General features: G+C 34.0%; 2 protein-coding genes across 2 annotated transcripts; both read left to right on the top strand.

Moving 5' to 3' along the window:
- Positions 1-5,673: 5,673 nt before the first annotated feature.
- Positions 5,674-11,559, top strand: LOC122582564 (poly [ADP-ribose] polymerase 2). Its single transcript, XM_043754971.1, has 18 exons — positions 5,674-5,870; positions 6,122-6,383; positions 7,165-7,292; positions 7,368-7,449; positions 7,529-7,764; positions 7,873-7,999; positions 8,485-8,540; positions 8,769-8,842; positions 9,000-9,046; positions 9,128-9,177; positions 9,269-9,331; positions 9,458-9,538; positions 9,655-9,765; positions 9,866-9,941; positions 10,033-10,175; positions 10,286-10,359; positions 11,010-11,115; positions 11,212-11,559. Exons 1-18 carry the CDS (start codon positions 5,772-5,774, stop codon positions 11,302-11,304), a joined length of 1,908 nt encoding a protein of 635 aa, XP_043610906.1. The 5' UTR covers positions 5,674-5,771; the 3' UTR covers positions 11,305-11,559.
- A 1,457-nt stretch (positions 11,560-13,016) lies between these two features.
- Positions 13,017-19,057, top strand: LOC122582355 (U3 small nucleolar RNA-associated protein 14). Its single transcript, XM_043754733.1, has 11 exons — positions 13,017-13,417; positions 14,783-14,918; positions 14,999-15,477; positions 16,025-16,246; positions 16,327-16,659; positions 16,750-17,118; positions 17,201-17,278; positions 17,404-17,511; positions 17,612-17,977; positions 18,442-18,573; positions 18,702-19,057. Exons 1-11 carry the CDS (start codon positions 13,127-13,129, stop codon positions 18,756-18,758), a joined length of 2,571 nt encoding a protein of 856 aa, XP_043610668.1. The 5' UTR covers positions 13,017-13,126; the 3' UTR covers positions 18,759-19,057.
- The last annotated feature ends 350 nt before the right edge of the window (positions 19,058-19,407 follow it).

Raw genomic sequence — 19,407 nt, 5'->3', positions numbered from 1 at the left:
AATCTTTCACCTCAAACTTCCTCAATTCACTCCAAATCACCTAAAATGGTGACGCCACTCACCCTAATCCCAATTTTCAAATTATCATTTTTATTTCCACTTATTTTTACTCTATAAATTTAAAACATAAAAAGACATTCATTAATAATTAAAAAAATACATAATAATACTTGAAAAAAAAAACAATGAAACTAAAAACAAGTCCAACAGTTATTCGAATGAAACAACAACGAAACTAAAAAGGGCATTGCCATCCATATTTTGCGGCAATTTCGCGTTTCTCGCTAGGAACGAATTCTAACATCACGGGATCGGTTTCTCGCTAAGAACGATTTCTAACATCACAACATGTCTTGTGTTGTATTGTTTAAAAAAAATGTGGGTTATATATAGTGAAATAAAAAGATGGGTGAGGGGTTTAAAAAAAACAAAAAAAAAAACAAACGGTCCGATTTCTAGCCGTTGGGCTTGGTCAATATGACACGTGGCGTCCTCCGACTGCCTCATTTTCCTGCGCATGGTCCCCACCTCGTTTCTCTCTCCTCGATGAAGCTACCCCAATTCCGCTCCCTTTTTCCCCACCCCAAACACCCGACGACGGTGTGTCCACGTCACCCCACTCGGGCCCGTGCCCTTCCCCCGCCTCCACTCTTACCACTCTTATATCATTTTGTAGCAATATTTGTGTTGGGCTTATTATGGTTTGGCTTTATGATTGCTAGTGTCTTGGAAATGATTTTATTAATAATGTGAATGTGAATTTTAGTACTACTATGTTGATATTATACTGGATTTAAATTATATGTTTCTAGAGTCACATCTTTATTTAATGAATCTAAATGAATTTCTTTGTGGTGAAAGATACTATTTTAAATATATTAATTCCATAGTACGGGTTAAAAATGCAAGAAATTAGATATTGCTAAGCTATATGAATATATAAGGTTGGTTTTAAGGGAATTAATTTTTAGATGGTTTTTTTTTAATGTGACGTGGACTAGTCATTTTTTTTTTTTTGAACAGCAGTGGTGATTGGATTCAGCGGCATGCCTCTTCATTGTCCGGTAGAGATCGACCACGTCACTAACACAGTCAATCCGAGGGCATGACAGACGGTGGAAGTCTCACTACCGTTTTGGAGGAAATTAACTAATGCTAGAGAAAACCCTCATGCTCCACCTCATTGGCAAAGACTTCCCAATATGCCTTTTAAAAATTTTGAACCTGTAACCAACAATTGACTGAAAGACATAAGGGATATTAAATGTACGGTTGGGTTAAATCCTAAAGACTAGGACTAGTCATCTTTAAGGACGAGTCATGGAATAAGGAAACCTTTAATGTTCCCTCATTGCAATTGTAACCAACAGCAAATCAGGTATAATAATGCTCGATATATGAGTAATGTTTAGGTGGAAAACATTATGTTGAAACATTATTAGTAGTATATACTTTCTTACTTTTGATTTATTTCAATATAGACGAAAATGCTCAAACATAAATATCCAATGGCCAAAAAAAATACAAATATGTTATCAGTTTGTTGACATCTATGTAATTATTATTATTCTCTATATGCTCACCATAGAAGCAACAGCCGAGCTAAAGGAAGAATTACCGTCACTTCATTATGCAATCTCATTCATGCTATAGAGTGAGCGAGTACGTATGCACCAGCCCTATAACATACATGGCGACAGGATCATGGAGCATCACTTGTCGTTGAATAGAAAACAAAGTTTTAGCCCATTAGTGCAAAATTGTAATCGGTTTGGATCATTAGTTACCATTAGGAAAAAATTGTAATCAGTTTTGGCAAGGAGTCTATCAGTCTAGTGGAGCCAATTGTGGCTCTTTTTGGTTTCCATTTTCACAATAGCAAGTATACTTCTTTTTTTTTTTTGTATTGTTTGTGTTTTAGCCCTTTGGCACATCGGTTGCTTTACACCATCACAATTTAACAATTTTCGGAAAATTTTTTAAGACCACATGACATGTTTCTAATGGTTCATTCTTCTTGCAAAAACTTGCCAATGTGCCAAATATTAGTACTACAACCTTGCCCTTAGATACTTGAGTATATCAATAGCTTACTTTAACTTTACAAATTTTGACAAACTAAAGAAAACGATAAAAGATTACTTATAGGCTTGCATAATTCAACAACCAACATAATAAAGTATGTATAACTATTACAATATTTACTTATAATTTTCACAAATTATGTTTGTCGTATTGAAAGAAACTTATTAAAAACAAGCACATGAATATTGTTGACAAAAACCTTTTTACATGATTAAATTAACCTTTGTTACGCCACCGTGTTACGTAAATAACATCAAATAATATAAAAAGTAGTCACTTGTTCAATTACTTTAGTTTAGATATCCAAAATGACAAAAATACTCTTAACAATTTAAAATTTCTTTCTTATCAAACATAAATTTATATTACAATTAAATACATATATACTCGTAATAATATACATATAAAAATATTATTAACTAATTATAACTTAAATTTATAAGAAGTTTGATTTAAAAAGAGACATGCTATTGACACCAGTGAATGTGGCTATTAACGGTTCATTGATTGTTTGACTTTAAAAAGGGCATGCTATTGACGCCATAAAATTTGGCATAAGCGAAATTCACGCAATCTACCTTATATTAGAGGGCATCCCATGTTTTACTTCTTTTTCGCCACTCACTTCTAATAATCATCTATACGTCATCTCAACTCCACCACCCACTCATCACTCATCCAAATTTTGTTGACATCCGATCACTCACTTCACCACTCACTACAGCTTTTATCTTATTTAAACATTAAAATTTCATTAAATTAAAACATTACATAATAAAATAAATAAAAAAATACATAATAATAATTAAAAAACACATAATACTAAGAATATGTTTGACAAAACTAGCTGGAGCTAAGGATTGAGCTGGAATTAGAGGCTGGGATTGAAATTAGGGGTTGGAGCTGGAGACTCTATTTATAAAACTGTTTGGCAAACAAGCTTTGGGATGTAGCTAAAAAATGTATAATTACATTAATAGACATAATTTAGGGAAGTGATAATCGTACAATTTGTTTTGATGTTTTTACCACAATATTGCATTACTGACTTGTACAGTCTGCTATATATATGATAGATTGATTGAAAAGTATGGTACTAAAATCATTTTTCTATAATTTATCTTTATAGAAAAAATATAGAAAATTTATAAAACTTACATGTGATCTATGGAATTATGGTCAGTAAAAGAATATTACTTAAATTCACATAAGTCATGCGCGTAGCATAATCGTGAATTTCAATGAATTAAAAATCATTATAGTAGTTAAAAGAGCATATCCTGAACAAGGGGATCGAACTTGATAGTGCAAGTTTTTTGAGGGTAATTGAGTAATTTTAATAAATAAAGGTTGTGGCTTTTTTTTAGAAATTTCTTCCATGAACTTTTATTTATAAGCCTTTTTGGGTTTTTTATTTAATTAAAAGCCTGAGTCTTAGCTTCCAAACAATTTATAAGAGATTATTTTTACAACCCCATCCTCTAGGCCCTAAAAAGCCTCTAAATAGCCCTTGCCAAATAGTCCCTAAAACATTACATAATAAATAAATAAAAACCTATATAATAATATTAAAGTACATAATACTAACACTCGGAATAGTCCAAGTCCACAGTACTGTCACCGTCGTTGTGATAAATGTATCGGTAGCGTTCAGGAGATCCAGCAGGGTTGCCGGGTGGAGGAGATACGTACTCCTCCCTCAAGTCAGTATGGTAATCTACATACCGACCACCACCGACACTTTCTTGCCAGAATACGTCGTGGTCTAGCGTGGCTGTCAACGTCGAAGGGGCGGCAGTATGCTGGAAAATAACTTGATCCAACCAGTCGATCTTCCCTCAAAGATATACAAGATACTTATTTTCGGCGGCACTACGAACCCGAGTGGGAGCTTCAAATCGGTAGATTTCGGCTTGGTAAGCCGCCTTGTTGTCATATACGCTCTGAATGACGTTATTTACTTCAGATCTTCGGCTGGCGTCGTTATTCATGTGATTTTGCATCGCCATTTTACAATCCCAAAGGTTCATTGTAGTGTTGGTAGCCATGAAGGAAAAGTGTGTAAAATATGAGATTTTTTGTGTATAATTTTAAGGTAAAGTGTGTAAAATATGAGATGTGTTTGTGTAAAATTTGATGAGTTAAATGCAATAATGGTCCCTGTGGTTTGTCCGTTTTTGCAAATGCAGTCTCTCTCTTGAATTTTTAGCAACAGTGGTCCCTGAAGACATGTTTCAGTTGCAACAGCAGTCCATCTCTAACGGATCCATTAATTAATGTTGTTAAGTTTCCCATGTGAGTAGCACGTGAGACGTATTAATGTCTTTCTACCTACACAAACCTATGGATGTTCAAAACTATCCATATACGAACCTATTATCCGAAAATTTGATCTGATTTTCTTTAAAAAGTCGAATATCCTATATTTCAGACTTAAATTCGGATAGTGACTTTTGAAAACGTTTAAAAATATCAATACTTTTTTCCGTAAATACGAAAATATCCAAAAATGTCGAAAAAAATATCGAAAAAGATTATTTTCAATATTCGAAAATATTCTAAACTTTACGAAAATATCTGAAACTTAGTCTCAATACAAAAATATCTAATATATTAAAAAAAAATTTCTAAAATTCGGATACTTCGGATATCCGAAAACTTCGAATATCCAAAATTTTGAATATGTTTGGATATTGAAATCCTTTGTCCGAGATTTTGAATATCCGAAATTTTTGGGGAATATCCAAGTTTCAGCTATCCGATTTTTGAATATTCGAACTTTCGCATAGTGAATTTCAATATCCAAATTTTTCGGATTTTTTGGAATATTTTCGAATGCACGAGATTTTCAAAAATAATTATCCGGATCCGAAATTTAGGATATCCGAAGTTCGAATATCCGGCTTTTCAGATAAAATAAGACCGGATTTTCATATTACAGGGTCGGATATAGGATACCTTTGAACACCCTATGTTTGTTTAGGTGAAAGGACATTAATACCCCTCACGTGCTACTCACATAGAAAACTTAACGACACTAATTAACGGCTTCGTTAGAGAGGGACTACCGTTGCAAGTCGAACATGTCTTCAGGGACCACCGTTGCAAAAAAATTAAGAGAAAGACTGCCGTTGCAAAAGGCGAACCACAGGGACCGTTCTTGCATTTAACTCAAATTTGATATGTATCATGTGTAGTACATAGAGAAGGTAAGAAAAGATATAAAAAAAAAAAAGAAGAAAAGAAACAAAATGAAACGGCTCATTATTTAACCGTTGCCTAGCCTCGATTTCGTCTCCCATGGATTATAGCATGTGTGGTTTGACCACGCATTCCTTCACCACCAAGTATGGTGAGACGTTGGCAACGGTGTTCCGTCGTGGTGTCACGCCCACTACGCACCTATAATCCGTCCGATGCCAACAACCTTGTACTCTTTTATACGAGTATCATAGAGAAGATTGAAACTTAGATTACTCTTGTAGTCTTGTATACCGACTGTCACCGTCGAATAGTATATAATAAAATTTGATTAAAATGTATATAGTGGCGGGCAAATCGTGCCGAGCACAAAACTTGACACTTATCTTCCACTGTAAGCTTTTTCAAGACAAAACCCCCCATTTTAAAACCCTCATTTTCTCAAACCCCCATTTCCCTCCCACCATTATTATTATTATCAAAAAATGGCATCATCATCATCTTCAAATAAACTAAAAGTCGAGGAACTTAGAGACCAACTCTCAAAAAGAGGCCTTAGCACCACCGGTACCAAACCCTTTTTGGTAAGATAGTTTTCCTTCTAATCCTGCTTCTTTTCTTTTTGGATTTTGCCCTTAGGACTATAGTTAACTCACCATTATACAGCGAAAAATTGTTATATTTTCAAAAAAGGTTTTTTATTTAATAAAACTTAAAAAAAGCTGAGACTTTTGAACTTGGTATTTCTCTTACAAGTTCTGCTTCGTTTTATTACATTTTATTTTATAAAAGGTTTGAAACTTTTTCACTAAATTCACATTTTTTTGGTTTTTAGGTGAAAAGATTGGATTCTGCTATTAGAAAAGAGTGTAATAATGATGATAAGTTAGGAAAAAGAAAGAGGGAAGAGTCTCAAGATGGGGATTTTGAAAGTGGGTCTGTGAAAGTTAGGGCTGTTGATGAGTTGAAGAAGCTTAGTGTTAAGCAATTGCGAGAAGAAGCGGTTGTTTGTGGGGTTTCGAGTGGTGGGTCAAAGAAAGAATTGCTAGGAAGGTTGTGTAATGAGCCTGAAACGAACGCTAAGGATATTGTTGAAGGTAGTTTTTCTCATTTTTTGATTGGTGTTAATGTGATGAGTTAGGGGGTGTTTTCGATTGTTTAATTGAACAATTTATTGGGTTTTGGGGGAAATCGTCTGAATTCTGATTATTGCATTTGCAGAACGTAAATAGTTAGAAATTAGCATTTGGCAAAATATCATAAAGTTGTGTTTATATGCGGTTTCTTAGATAAAAAACAGTGGGTCTGTTTTACTTTTGTTTTGCAAATGCAATTTCGTTTACCCCCCTTAAAAGAAGACAAGTTCTTTTGAATATATATGGTGTCGAGCTTATTGAAGCCTAAGCGTATGATTTTTATAAGCTCTATTTATGGTTTTTAGTTGCTATATGTTTCGCATTTATATGCTCAAGCTCCCAATACTTATCTAAACACATTATAAACAAACAAAAACTCTTATTACAAGCTCCAACTAGTTCTGTCAAGCATACCATTTGCGTGCCTGGATGAAGAAAATTAGTTTGAAATATTATCTTATTACAAACTGATTATTCGTGGTAAAATGAACTGATTATGTGCTTCTGCTTGTAAGTTGTAAGCAATCCCAATATATCAAACCGTGTGCATAAATACTATATTCATTATGAAATTTGGTCGGAACCACATTTGTATGATCTTCATAAATGTGTTTCTAAAACAATTTCTCAAGTGAAGGAGGTTGGATGTAACTGAAAGTTGATACATATTACATAGAACAGATTTCAAATTTTTAATATGATGAGATTTTGGAAAGTCTAACTAATCTAATGGTTTCTTTAGAGATTAAAAATGAAGATAATACAAATGAGAAGAAGGAGAAGATAGTTACAGCTACAAAGAAAGGTTCGGCCGTATTGGATCAATATATACCGGATCATATCAAGTCTCAGTACCATGTACTGCAACAGGTAATCAATTATCTTGGTGCGAGAAAGCAAGTTCTTCACCGGACACAATGTTATTTATGTTTTGTTAAAATGCAGGGTCATGATATATATGATGCCACATTGAACCAGACGAATGTTGGGGAGAACAATAACAAGTTTTATATCATACAAGCACTAGGTTACTTCCTAATTCCTCAACGAAACAACAATAAATTTAGTCTTTTATTTGAATCTGTTACTGACTCGACTACTTGCAGAATCTGATGATGTTTCAACATATATGGTTTACAATAGATGGGGTAGGGTTGGAATTAAGGGTCAAGATAAGTTGCATGGTCCCTACACTAGCCTACAGTCTGCGATAGATGAGTTTGAACAAAAGTTCTATGCCAAGACCAAGAACCATTGGTCGGATCGTAAACAGTTTGTTTCGCAACCTAAGTTATATACTTGGTTGGAAATGGACTACAACGAAGCAGGGAAAGAAACTGTTGTAAGTTACTTTTACTTGCTTTCTTACTTTAGAATGATACTTTTATTTCATTTCTTTTCATCTTCTTTTAGTGGCCACTCTTAATAAAGACATGAAATATTGCAACAGGTTCAGGAAATGCCCAGCAGTAAACTTGAAATTCAGCCTCGAGAAACAAAACTGGAGGCTCGTGTTGCAAAGTTCATTTCTCTCATTTGCAATGTCAGTATGATGAAACAGCAAATGATGGAAATAGGTTTTAGTCTCATTCCTTAGCTTCTGGTCATTAAAACTTTTATTGGCTATTTAGCTTTCTGTTTTTAGAGGTGGCAGTTTGGTCATGTTTACTTATGATTGGGTCAATTACTCAATTTAAGATATGTTTCATCTCTAGCGGGTTAAATGGGTGAAACGAATGAAACCTGAAAATTAGCTGAAAGGGAAATGGGTCAGATTAATCTCCTACATCACATGATTTTTTTTCAAAAAATAGTGTAGACTAATAGTGTTTTGACTTTTGAGACAGCCCAATATGACATGACCCTGCTCATTTGCCTATCGTTTCAGGTTTGTTGTTATGTAAGAACTTTTCTTAGTGTATATTGGATGTCTCATTCACTTTTGTAAAAATCCTGTTGTTTGTTCATGGCTGGGTAAATTTTGCAGCTCCATATGACTGGTTGTATGTTTTTTTTCTTGAACCTTTTTTTTGGAATCAGTGACGGACATTGTATCATATAGGTTACAATGCTGAAAAGTTACCACTTGGAAAACTTAGCAAAGCTACGATTTTAAAGGTTAGTTATCTGATTCTTGGGGTCTAAATATCATCACTTAGTTCTCTAAATTGCTTCACATGTTATATTCATTCCACTTTTGAGTTTTTATCACTTTAGCATTTTCACAAATATCATCCTTCAATTTTAACATTTCTCATGTTGTGATAATTTTTACAATGAATTTTTTTTTTGGTTGCCTTTCTTAAGTATCCTGATGATAATTTGGTTTTCCTCTTGGAAAAATAGGGCTATGAGGTTTTAAAGAGAGTTGCTGATGTGATCGGTCAACATGATAGTAAAAAGCTTGAGCAATTAAGTGGGTATGTACCTGTTCTTTGACTTTTTAATCTTCCTTCAGGTAATTTAGGGTTTTTTTTTTTTTTCATAATCATGCTTATCTATAAATTGTAACTTCAATGCAAGTTTGACACTTTGACTAGGGTATGTCCTAATAATGATGGACTTCCCTGGTTGCAGAGAATTTTACACTGTTATTCCCCATGATTTTGGTTTCAAAAAGATGCGTAAGTCTCTACCTTTAATTTTTTCGTCTATCCCTGATTCCACCAAGTCATGTGTTAACACTCCTATGTATCCCGCCACAGGCGAGTTTGTCATTGATACCCCTCAAAAGTTAAAGCGAAAGCTGGAAATGGTAAATATCTTTTGTTTTTGCAAATGGCTGATCTTCATAGCTCTAGTTTAGTTGATATCTGTGATGACTGTTATGCGTTGAATAATTAAAGGTTGAGGCTCTTGGTGAAATTGAGGTTGCGACAAAGTTGCTTGGGGACAATGGTGGGACACAGGTAACTTTTGACCCACTTCTTTAAGGCTTACAATAAAAGGATTATATCCATTAAACCAGGTTCCATAAATTTTATGTCTGTGTTTATTTATTAATTCAGTTAAAATTACTCTCTATAATGTAACAGGAAGACCCATTGCTTTCACGATATGAAAGCCTCCGTTGTGAACTGACACCAGTAGAAGTTGATTCCAAAGAATTTCACATGGTATAGGTTTATTTTCTTCCTGTTAGCTCTACCTACTAGGGAACTATAATGCTACAAAAGTTTACTGTTCTCTATTGTTGGTGACCTGTATATAAGTTTTCTTTTACCATGGGTAGGTTACAAAGTACATGAAGAATACTCATGCAAAAACACATTTGGATTATAGTGTTGACATCGTTCAGATTTTCAGAACCTCAAGGCATGGAGAAGGTGATCGTTTCACCAAGGTTGTAATTCTATTTTTGTATATTTAATCCAAAATTTAAGAACGAAGATATTAGTTGAGCATCATGGCTCTAAAATATCATGTATTTGCGTTATATACAGTTCTCTAGTATGAAAAATAGGATGCTTTTATGGCATGGTTCTCGGCTTTCAAATTGGACTGGGATCTTGTCACAAGGTTGATACTTTCACTTACCAAATATTGATTTGATTAGTGACTATTTTAAATCGAATGACTACTAAAAGTTATTTTGAAAAATCAACACTAGGTTTGCGGATTGCTCCTCCAGAAGCACCTGTTACAGGTTATATGTTTGGGAAAGGTGTTTATTTTGCTGACATGTTCTCAAAAAGTGCGAACTATTGTTGTGCATCTCGACAAGCCTCTGCTGGTGTTCTGCTTTTGTGTGAGGTTGTTCATGTGTTATATTTTTTTAATAGGAACTTCATGTTCCAAAAAGGTAGTACCCATAACATGATATGGATATTATTACAAAAACATTATTTTTCCTTCTTAATTAGGTTGCGCTTGGTGACATGGCTGAGTTACTAACTGCTGACTATAATGCCGACAAGTTGCCACCAGGGAAGCTAAGGTACTACGAGTACTATATACCTAGAATTACCAGTGTAGATGAAAATATAAGAGTCAGGGAAACACAAAGAACATGAGCATAAAAGCAATGTTTTTTCTTTCTTTTTGTATACTGTTCCAGTGGCCAAGGTTTATGACATTAATATTTTCTCTGCTTTTAAACCTGAGACAGAAGCCGAAAAGGTCAAAAAAATTTAAAAGTGATGATTTTATCGAGTCTATTGATTTGGAATCTACAATGGTTGTATGATGGTAAATAGAGCTGGCAATTTGACCCATTTACTTATGAACGGGCCAATATGTGCTATCTTTGATCACAAACAGGTTAAAAGTTATCAAATTTATTGCATACAACCTTTTAAATTGTTCTATTTATGGATTTAGGTTTATTTCAAGATGTCTTTGTAATGATCATAAGTTCATAATTTAATTTCTGAAAAATCTACTGATTGGTGTCTGCGGGTGAACCCGGTTGAATTAACCTGTACTAGAAGTCTAGAAATTACATGTTTCAACCTGAGCCCGTTTTGACCCATTGCTCTTCCCAAACCATCTTGCCCTTTGTAGTAACTACGTGGCAAAAAATTACCAAGGCTTATTCTTTTTGCTGCTTTTTCACGTGTTGCATTTTAATAAAAATTGGTTTTGCAGCACCAAAGGAGTTGGGGCTACTGCCCCAGATATGTCACAGAGTGAGACTCTTGAAGATGGCGTTGTTGTTCCATTAGGACAGCCCAAAAAGCAACTGAATAAAAAGGTGAACTTCTTATCATGTTCTTGTGATTATTTGCCTAATAATAATAAATAGACTTACGAGAGATAATGGATGTTTCCAACTTTAATGCTTTTGCAGGCTAGTTTACTATACAACGAGTATATTGCCTACAATGTTGATCAGATCAGGATGCGCTATGTTGTACATGTTAATTTCAGTTTCAAGTACTAACCATGATCAGAATACAGAGTTTATAGCTTTGTACCTTCTTTTCTAGTTTAGTTTTTGCTGTTCTGGTTGTTGAGGGGTTACCTTCACCATGAAAAGCCCTCATTTTTGAGAATACCCGTGATTGTGAACAGCATGAACGACGGCTAAATTATTGTGGGATACAAAGTTACGAGTAATCGAGTATTAATTAGTTTTTGTGTAAATTATGTTAACAACCATTATGTTTAGCCTCATATATGTTGGTTATATTTGTCATATCATGACGAATGCCACTTACAAAAAGGTTACAAGTGTTGTTGCCCTTATATTTCAGGAAGCTTTCGACTTCATTTGACAACAGGCGTTGTCAATACAAGTCTTCTGTTTGCACGTGTTGAAAGTTTTCAGATAAATGTTGTTATAGACGGTTGGTCCATTGCGTGAGATCATTGTTCATTATATTCTATAGAGACTAAAGAGTACCCAAAAGAAGACGATATATGCGAATATGTGGTGTATCGTCTAACTTATAATCACTATTTTGTGTTAAGTTGCATTTGGGAAATGTAAATAATCCAAGACTTTGTCAATATAGAGTCTAAAATCTTCATGTACCAACACTAATGTGTAGTTTGTGTGCTTTAGTTGTCTAAGAAACATATTATTGTTGAGTTTAATCAAATTAACCAAGGAGGCGATTCTTGTGATGTATGTAATCTAATTGGGAGGTGTCCGATGACTATCGCCGAATCTTTCCTAACCAACCCAATATTGTACGTAAGACTTATAAATCGAGAATTTGAACTGCAATTGAATTATCATATTATAATTCTAAAGCCTAATAAAAAAATAAAATAAAATCTCATTTAGTTAAAAGCTAATAAATCAACCAAATACCTTTACAACTATATATTGTAATTCGTTAAGAGGTTTGACAACGTATAAAGTGATGAGTGAGTGGTTGGTACCACCATTTTGTGAAATGCCGCCGTTAATAAAATTTTGAGTGGTGACTGGTGAGTTTGAGTGGTAGAACCACTCAAATCAGGAGATGTGTGGTTACCTCTTCTTTCTTTTCTTTTTTGTTTTTTTGCTTTTTGTCTTTTATAATTAATATATTACTCGTATACCGTATAATGTGGTGTGAGTCACCAGTGTGTGGTGGGATTCCATCAATAAAATAAAATGAAAAGTGAATGAGGTGACATAAGGAGATTGATTGAAAATGAGTGACAAAAAAAGAGTGAAAAGTGGGTTGCCAACACTCTAAGTCTTATGAAGATATATACCACCGTAAATAAGTTCATTAATAGTAGAATGACTAGTTTTTATTTAACTTTTTTTGAAAAAGGCTTCATTAGGGTACTTTAATCAAATCGTAACTAAAATTTTGGTAAATTAGGGCTTATTGCTTCCCTCCGTATAGCTTCGTTCGTTCTATAAGGAACTTCGCTTGGTTTATTCGAAGTTCCGCTATTAGACCAACGGCCTAACACTTAGCTTCAAGCAGTTATTTTAAAAATGAAGAGTTGGGAGGATTTTTGTATAATACTCGTAGTAACGATCAAGATAAACTAAAATGCAAATTTGTCCTTTTAATATAAAGAAAAAAAAAAGTTTTAAGGCAAGTTTGAATAAAACAAAACTGCAAGGACTTCTTTTTGCAATTTAAATCTTCTCTTTATGAATAAAAATCTTTTGTTTTATAAAAAATACTCTTTTATTACCTTCGAATAAACCTGAAAGAAAAGAGTGTAAAACAAACACATCTCCTTAAACCCATCTTTCCGGCCGCCGCCACAACAAAAACCTCGTATCACCGTTGCCGGAAACCTCAAAGAAAATGGCGGAAAAGAAACATAACAGTAAAGGTGGGGGAAAGAATAATAAAGGAGGAAAAAAATGGAAAAAAGGACCAAACTTGCCCAATTTGTTAAAAAAAGAAATAGAATCCAGAAATAATAATAACAATAAATACAGAAGTGATGAAGATGATGAAATAGTTTCATCAGATGAAGAAAATATAAAAGATTTATATGAATATGAAGAAGAAATCCCAGATGAAGAATTGCAAAAAAATAGAAGATATGACCCTGTTGATAATTTTGAGTATCAACTCCCTAAAGATTTTCAGGTTTTTTTCTTTTTAATAATTTTTTTTTATCTTGATATATTGTTTAAATTTGTGTTTGGTGTAAAAAAGTTATGTAATTTAGTATAAACGAAAATAAGTACCCGCGCGTTGCAGCGGTGAGATGGTGGGGTGATAATCAAATGCCTTAACCGTACGGGTTCTGTCTTGGGATTTAAAAATTCGTCAAAAGTATATCGAATGAAAGAGCATGAAATTTTAAAAACATCCATATAATTTTTATAATTTATTTGAGATAAATGATTTTGATTGAATTGGAGTAATAAATGATTTATGGAGTTGAGAGAAAAAATTGAGTGGTTGAGATTTTAGTAGAGAGAAAGAGTATTATAGTTATTTTTGGTAAATATATAATTGATAGGGGGCATTTTGGGAATGTAAATGTTGAAACTTAAAATTTAGACAAAGGACTTTTTGCTTTATAATATAGTATAGATAGTTACTTAATTACATGATATTATGTAATCTTATCACACATTGTGTTGAAATGGGTTAGACCGTTTACATATCGCTTACTCGTACCCCGATTAACTAAAAAAATAAGCTAATATAAATAGCTCCATGATAGGTAGTATTTAAATAAGGTATAAGGTTAGTTTGATTAGCCGGTAATAATGAAATTATGGCCTTTTTGATTTTTCGATAAGCGTAGAGATTAAGATAGTTTAGACACCCTTAAGTTACAAGTAACTTTATGAATGGGGTTACATTGGAACATAATCGCATTCAAGGTTTGTCGTTTGAATGGAAAGTGAAGGTGTTTCAATAAAGAAGGATAACATAGTATCCACTACAACAAATATGTCATTTGTAAAGTTGAATGTGACCTAAGTTAGAAGAAATATGAAAATCATGTTTTTTTTTGGTAAAGGGTTGTTTTACTCTGGTAAATTGTAAATCATTTTAGTTTTTGGCACTTTTAAGTTTTAGCACTTATAAATGTTGAATAAAAAATAGTTAAGCATGAACGAATGACATAATTCTTGTAGTTTACAATGCTGTTTGGTTTATGCTTTATTTACAGACGAATTATCATTATTCGCGCTTATGATTGTCTATGATAAGTTCACAATTATAAGTGGCAACAAATTCGAAAAAGTTCTACCTTTTTATTGATAAATATGACATCTGTAACTTTTGGGCTTATGGCTTATCTGATGTTAAGTAAATGTCTGATGACAATTAAAAAGCTTAATCTGATGATTTAAGATAGCGATATGAGCAAGCTAGTGTAGTAATGCTGTCATTAAGTTCAATGTATCGATTGGTTTTTTTAAGTGATTATCACCCTCAAGTTGTTTTGAGTAAGACAGATTTTCATTGTATAGTTGTTTTCTTTGTCAATAGGATGAAGATGTAGCATCTGATGATGATGAAGAAGAAGGTTCGCAAACTGGAGATAGTGATGATGATGATGGTGATGATGAGAAGCATTCAAGAATGCTACAAGGCATCACTGGACTTCCTGGCGAAGCTTTTGCCGGTAAGATCCGTTTGTAAAGATCAATCAAATAACCTCTAAATTAAATTCTGTTGCTAATCATACACTGCTTAAATTTACAGGCAAGAAAAAGAAAAACGATACTGTAATATATGAGGCGTACGCAGAGTCTGAATTTAATCCAAGTCGTGATGTATTAGATGGTGATGGTCGCATTAGTGTTGATGATCTTTTGAATCCTCTTCATGGGAAACCTGGATATAGTAAAACTAGAAAAGACATGGAACGGATGAAAAAAAAGTCAGTGGCCATATCTGCTCCTCTTTCAAAATCACAACAACAGAAAATTGATAGAAGAACCACTTATATTCATACAAAGAAAAAACTTACTGAATTTGAACTTTTAGTGAAGAAAAATAGAGAAGCTCCTACTATTTACTTTGATGAAGATAGAGGCGTAGCTCATTCCACTATAGGGACAATAGTGTCTGATTTTACACCCAGGACTGAACTTGAGAAGAAAATGGATTCGTTTATAAATGCTAAAGAACTTTCAGATGCTCATCAGGGAGATGGTGCAAGACTTTTAGAACTTAACAAGGTATGGTCCTCTTATATGACCTTTGATTTTTCAGAGTGTTGATCGCATAAAGAGGTCATTGACTTTTTCAACACTTTATTCTGGTTAATTTGCCTATCCCTATCCAAAGCTCTTTATTTTGTTGAGTAATAGTTCAACTAAGTTAGTAGACTTTTGTAAAGTTCCTATTGAGGTAACAAACGTTAAGCTTTTATGTATTTAAGGCTGTCAATCTTATGTGAAAAATGTCTGGCTTTAAATTTTCATGCTTATTTGATCAAGTGCGTGTTATTGTAAATGCATTTCCACATCTATGTCAGGTTTACTAGTTACCTTGGTGACTGGATCAAGTTTAAAAGCTACCCAAAATAATAGAAAAAATGAAAGTTAGTAGTATTTTTTATTTAGTGGGAAAAATACGATGTTGCCTTTTACCTTGAACATAGTTTTCCGCGAAGTTGGTTGCATATCTATGCAGTTGGCACTTTATATCTCCACTCTCTTTATACTAAGTGCAGCAGAAGACTCCTCATACACAATACATGTTTTTACTGTGTGTGTTTAACAGATATCCGTAGAAGATGTGAAAGAACGCCAGGATCGTCTTGCTAAAATGCGTAGTCTTTTATTTCGTCATGAACTTAAGTTGAAAAGGGTTAAACATATAAAGTCCAAAACTTATCGTCGTTTGTTGAAGAAAGATAAATCAAAATTGGCAAACACTGAGATGGAAATGGACCCCGAAGCTGCAAAAGAACTTGCCGAGAAGGAGGAGTTTAAGAGAGCGCAGGTGCCCTTTTTATCACCTTTGTGGTCAATATAGCAGCAGATAAACTGATGACCTTAATCTTTAGCTTTCATGTATGACAGGAACGTTTGACTTTAAAGCACAAGAACACTTCTAAATGGGCTAAGCGCATCAAGAAACGTGGTTTTGATGTTCAAGATGATGGAACACGTGCTGCTATATCAGAACAGCTTCAGCGACATGCTCTTTTAATCCGAAAAAGAAATTCCATGCATGATGATGATGATGACGATAGTAGTGATGACAGCTGGGAGGATGCTGATGAAGAAATCTCAGGCAACGAGGACGATGCATCGAAACTAAAGTTGTTTGAGAAAGGAAAAAAGAGAACGCTTGAACTTTTGGGTGAAGACGAGGATATTCCGAAATCAGGACTCCTGTCTTTACCATTCATGGTGAACTTTTGCTATTTCAACTATCAAATCTTGCATATATGTAAAGTATATCTTTTTAACTAAGCTATTGTTGCTTGATGCATCTGGTAGGTTCGTGGGCAGAAGAAACAGAAAGAGGCAGCTGATGAAGAAGCTAGGCTTGCTCTAGATGACTTCGATTCATCTATAAAGCAATTTGAAGGTCACGATGATTTTAAAGATAACACAGGTTCTTTAGGAGGTAGAAAGGTATTTGGTGGTCCGAAAAAACAGGTTTCAAAGCCTAAGAAGAAGGTTAGGAACACGGATAATTACTTTGACAATACGGACAGTGAAGATGATGGTGACGCTATCGAAGATCAAACCATCGAAGATGTTAATGATAAACATTGCAGGATGAATTATACACAAAAAGATGTGACTATTGACACTAATATTCTTCGGGAAGAGTCAGAGATTGGTAACGATCCTTTGTTTAAGGTGATAAAGTTTATCTTTTATCTGTTTAGGAAATAGAAATCAGCGATCACTAATATATTTCCATTTGACGATTTTTATATAGAGCTTTGATGACATTGCCAAAGATTCAGGGCCTAAGATCGAGTATGAAGTTTCTTTGTGCCCGACCAACTTAAAAAAGGTACAATAGTCATCTGGCTATTTAGTTTTTTTATTCATCTCTTTCGAAATTCCAATAATTGTTAATATTGTGTCATTCTTATGTTTTCACGTCTCTTTCGTGCTGAACAATGTTTTGATTTGTAGAAGAGGGATAAGAAAGATTCTAATCTGGAAAAAAGTGAGAAAAAAACAAAAACGGAAAAATCACAAGTTGCAGAACTGACCTCCAGTAAAGATGCAGAAGACATAGTGGTAGCATATCTTGTGATCTTGTATCTTTAGGTTTGACTTTTGCTTCGTGTTCATCATTTATTTGGGTAAAAGTTTCTTAATTTTTTGGGTTTATGTGAAGCATGGAGATGATGATAGCGATACAGATAGTGAAACTCGTATGATTGATGGAATTATAACATCTGGGACAGATTATGAATTGCCATCACAAGATGATCTCATTAGACGTGCGTTTGCGGGAGATAATGTGGAGAAAGATTTTGAGATGGCAAAACAAGAGGTTATGAACGAAGAAAATCCAGAACCCGAAAAGCCTGTTATGCTTCCTGGGTGGGGGCAATGGACTCGTATACAGAAAAAGAGAGGACCGCCTTCTTGGATGCTGGCAGAACATATAAGAGCCAAAAAGAAGAGGGACGAGGACCTTAAGAAAAGACCTGATGCACATCTCAAGCATGTTATTATCTCAGAAAAAGTAGATAAAAAGGTTGGTACTCTTGAAACCCTAATATATTAAAAAAACGAATAAAATACTGGATGCACATCTTAACTGGACATTAATTTTATTTTTCATTTTTCATATTGGAATCTGGAGTTGGTGGGGTTTTTTCTTATGTCTTGGATTAATTGACATAAGTTATTTCAACCCTTTTGCATTCTTAGCAGTTAAAGTTCCAAGATGGGTCTAGACTGTTTATAGTGTTGTATTTTTAGATCTTGTACATTCGAACACTAGTATCTTGCTGTTGTTTTGCTCATATTATTAATACAATTTTATTGCCGTTCCAAAAATAAAATAAAATATTGGAATCTGGAGTTAGCATGCAAAATTGAACATTGTAGTTGCAATAAACAGAAGTTTTGTGTTCGTCCATTTCTTCAGAAAGTCCCTTATCTGATAATATTGTTTTGTTATATTGTTGGTATTTTATAGCGACGGCTTTTTTGCAGGCTGAAAAATTGCAGACGAAGGTGTTACCATATCCATTCAAGAATAAGGAGCACCATGAGCGGTCGCTTCGCATGCCTCTTGGTCCCGAATTCAACCCTGTAACAACGATTGGGGAACTTAACCGCCCTGAGGTATGCCATCTTTCTGCTTTTTGCTTATTTGATGCGAAAACCTTTTGTATACACACATTGGGTTAAACAAAATAGACATTATTCTGCTTAAATGTTATGTTAACTTGGGGTGATTTATTTTAATATAGGTTAAAAAGACACCTGGCGTGAAAATAGCGCCTATTACGCTAAAGAAGCGAAAATAAGTCTTGATAAGAGCAGAAACTTGAGTCTGGTTGGTCAGACCTATGGTGGTGTCCCTGATCGAAGCAGTTTTCTTTTATCGACTTGCAGCACATTCAGTTTTCCACAGGGGCTATTGTTGCATCGCTGTGGTTCTGGGATTTTTGACATTCCCATGAAAAAAAGGGAGAGTTTTAATCTTTTTGCTGTTCAAATGAAGGCATTATATTTTTGTAGGATGAGTTGTATACTTATATTTTGGAATTTGCGTTGTACTTTGCTAAAGATTGATATTTAAAGTAATTAAAAATGGTTAATGCTACATTTTCTTATACAGAAATTAGATGATTATTTGATACGCTAAGGGTAGTAATGACCCATAGGCCGGGTTAGTGAAGTACTAGACTGTTCGATAGTTTAGGTTTATATGAGATCTTGGCTGATCCAAGTTGATAGATTGTGCTCCTGACATGTTAGCCAATGGGAGGTTATAGTATCATAGATTTTAATTAACTTTTTGATAAATTTATCACAATTGTGGTACCAATTGTCGCCCCATTTCCATTTAACTGGTATGATTTGCGAGGCGTGTAGGCTGTAACTAATTTGAATTAAAAAAAAAAGTAGTAGGTGGGAACCTCTGGTCTAATATATCGTTTTCTTATCTTGAGC

This window comes from Erigeron canadensis, chromosome 9 (assembly GCF_010389155.1).
Source record: "Erigeron canadensis isolate Cc75 chromosome 9, C_canadensis_v1, whole genome shotgun sequence".
In the NCBI taxonomy this organism is placed as follows: Eukaryota; Viridiplantae; Streptophyta; class Magnoliopsida; order Asterales; family Asteraceae; genus Erigeron; species Erigeron canadensis.
Note: the sequence above shows the minus strand (reverse complement) of the source record. Positions and strands in the feature narration are given on the sequence as shown.

Excerpts from the sequence above, each read along its gene's own strand:
- LOC122582564 (XM_043754971.1), top strand. The coding sequence starts at position 5,772 with ATGGCATCATCATCATCTTCAAATAAACTAAAAGTCGAGGAACTTAGA. Across the intron at positions 8,000-8,484 it reads ACAGCAAATGATGGAAATAG|GTTACAATGCTGAAAAGTTA; the intron begins GTTTTAGTCTCA and ends TGTATCATATAG. Across the intron at positions 10,176-10,285 it reads GTGTTCTGCTTTTGTGTGAG|GTTGCGCTTGGTGACATGGC; the intron begins GTTGTTCATGTG and ends CTTCTTAATTAG.
- LOC122582355 (XM_043754733.1), top strand. The coding sequence starts at position 13,127 with ATGGCGGAAAAGAAACATAACAGTAAAGGTGGGGGAAAGAATAATAAA. Across the intron at positions 17,119-17,200 it reads GTAACGATCCTTTGTTTAAG|AGCTTTGATGACATTGCCAA; the intron begins GTGATAAAGTTT and ends ATTTTTATATAG. Across the intron at positions 17,978-18,441 it reads CAGAAAAAGTAGATAAAAAG|GCTGAAAAATTGCAGACGAA; the intron begins GTTGGTACTCTT and ends GCTTTTTTGCAG.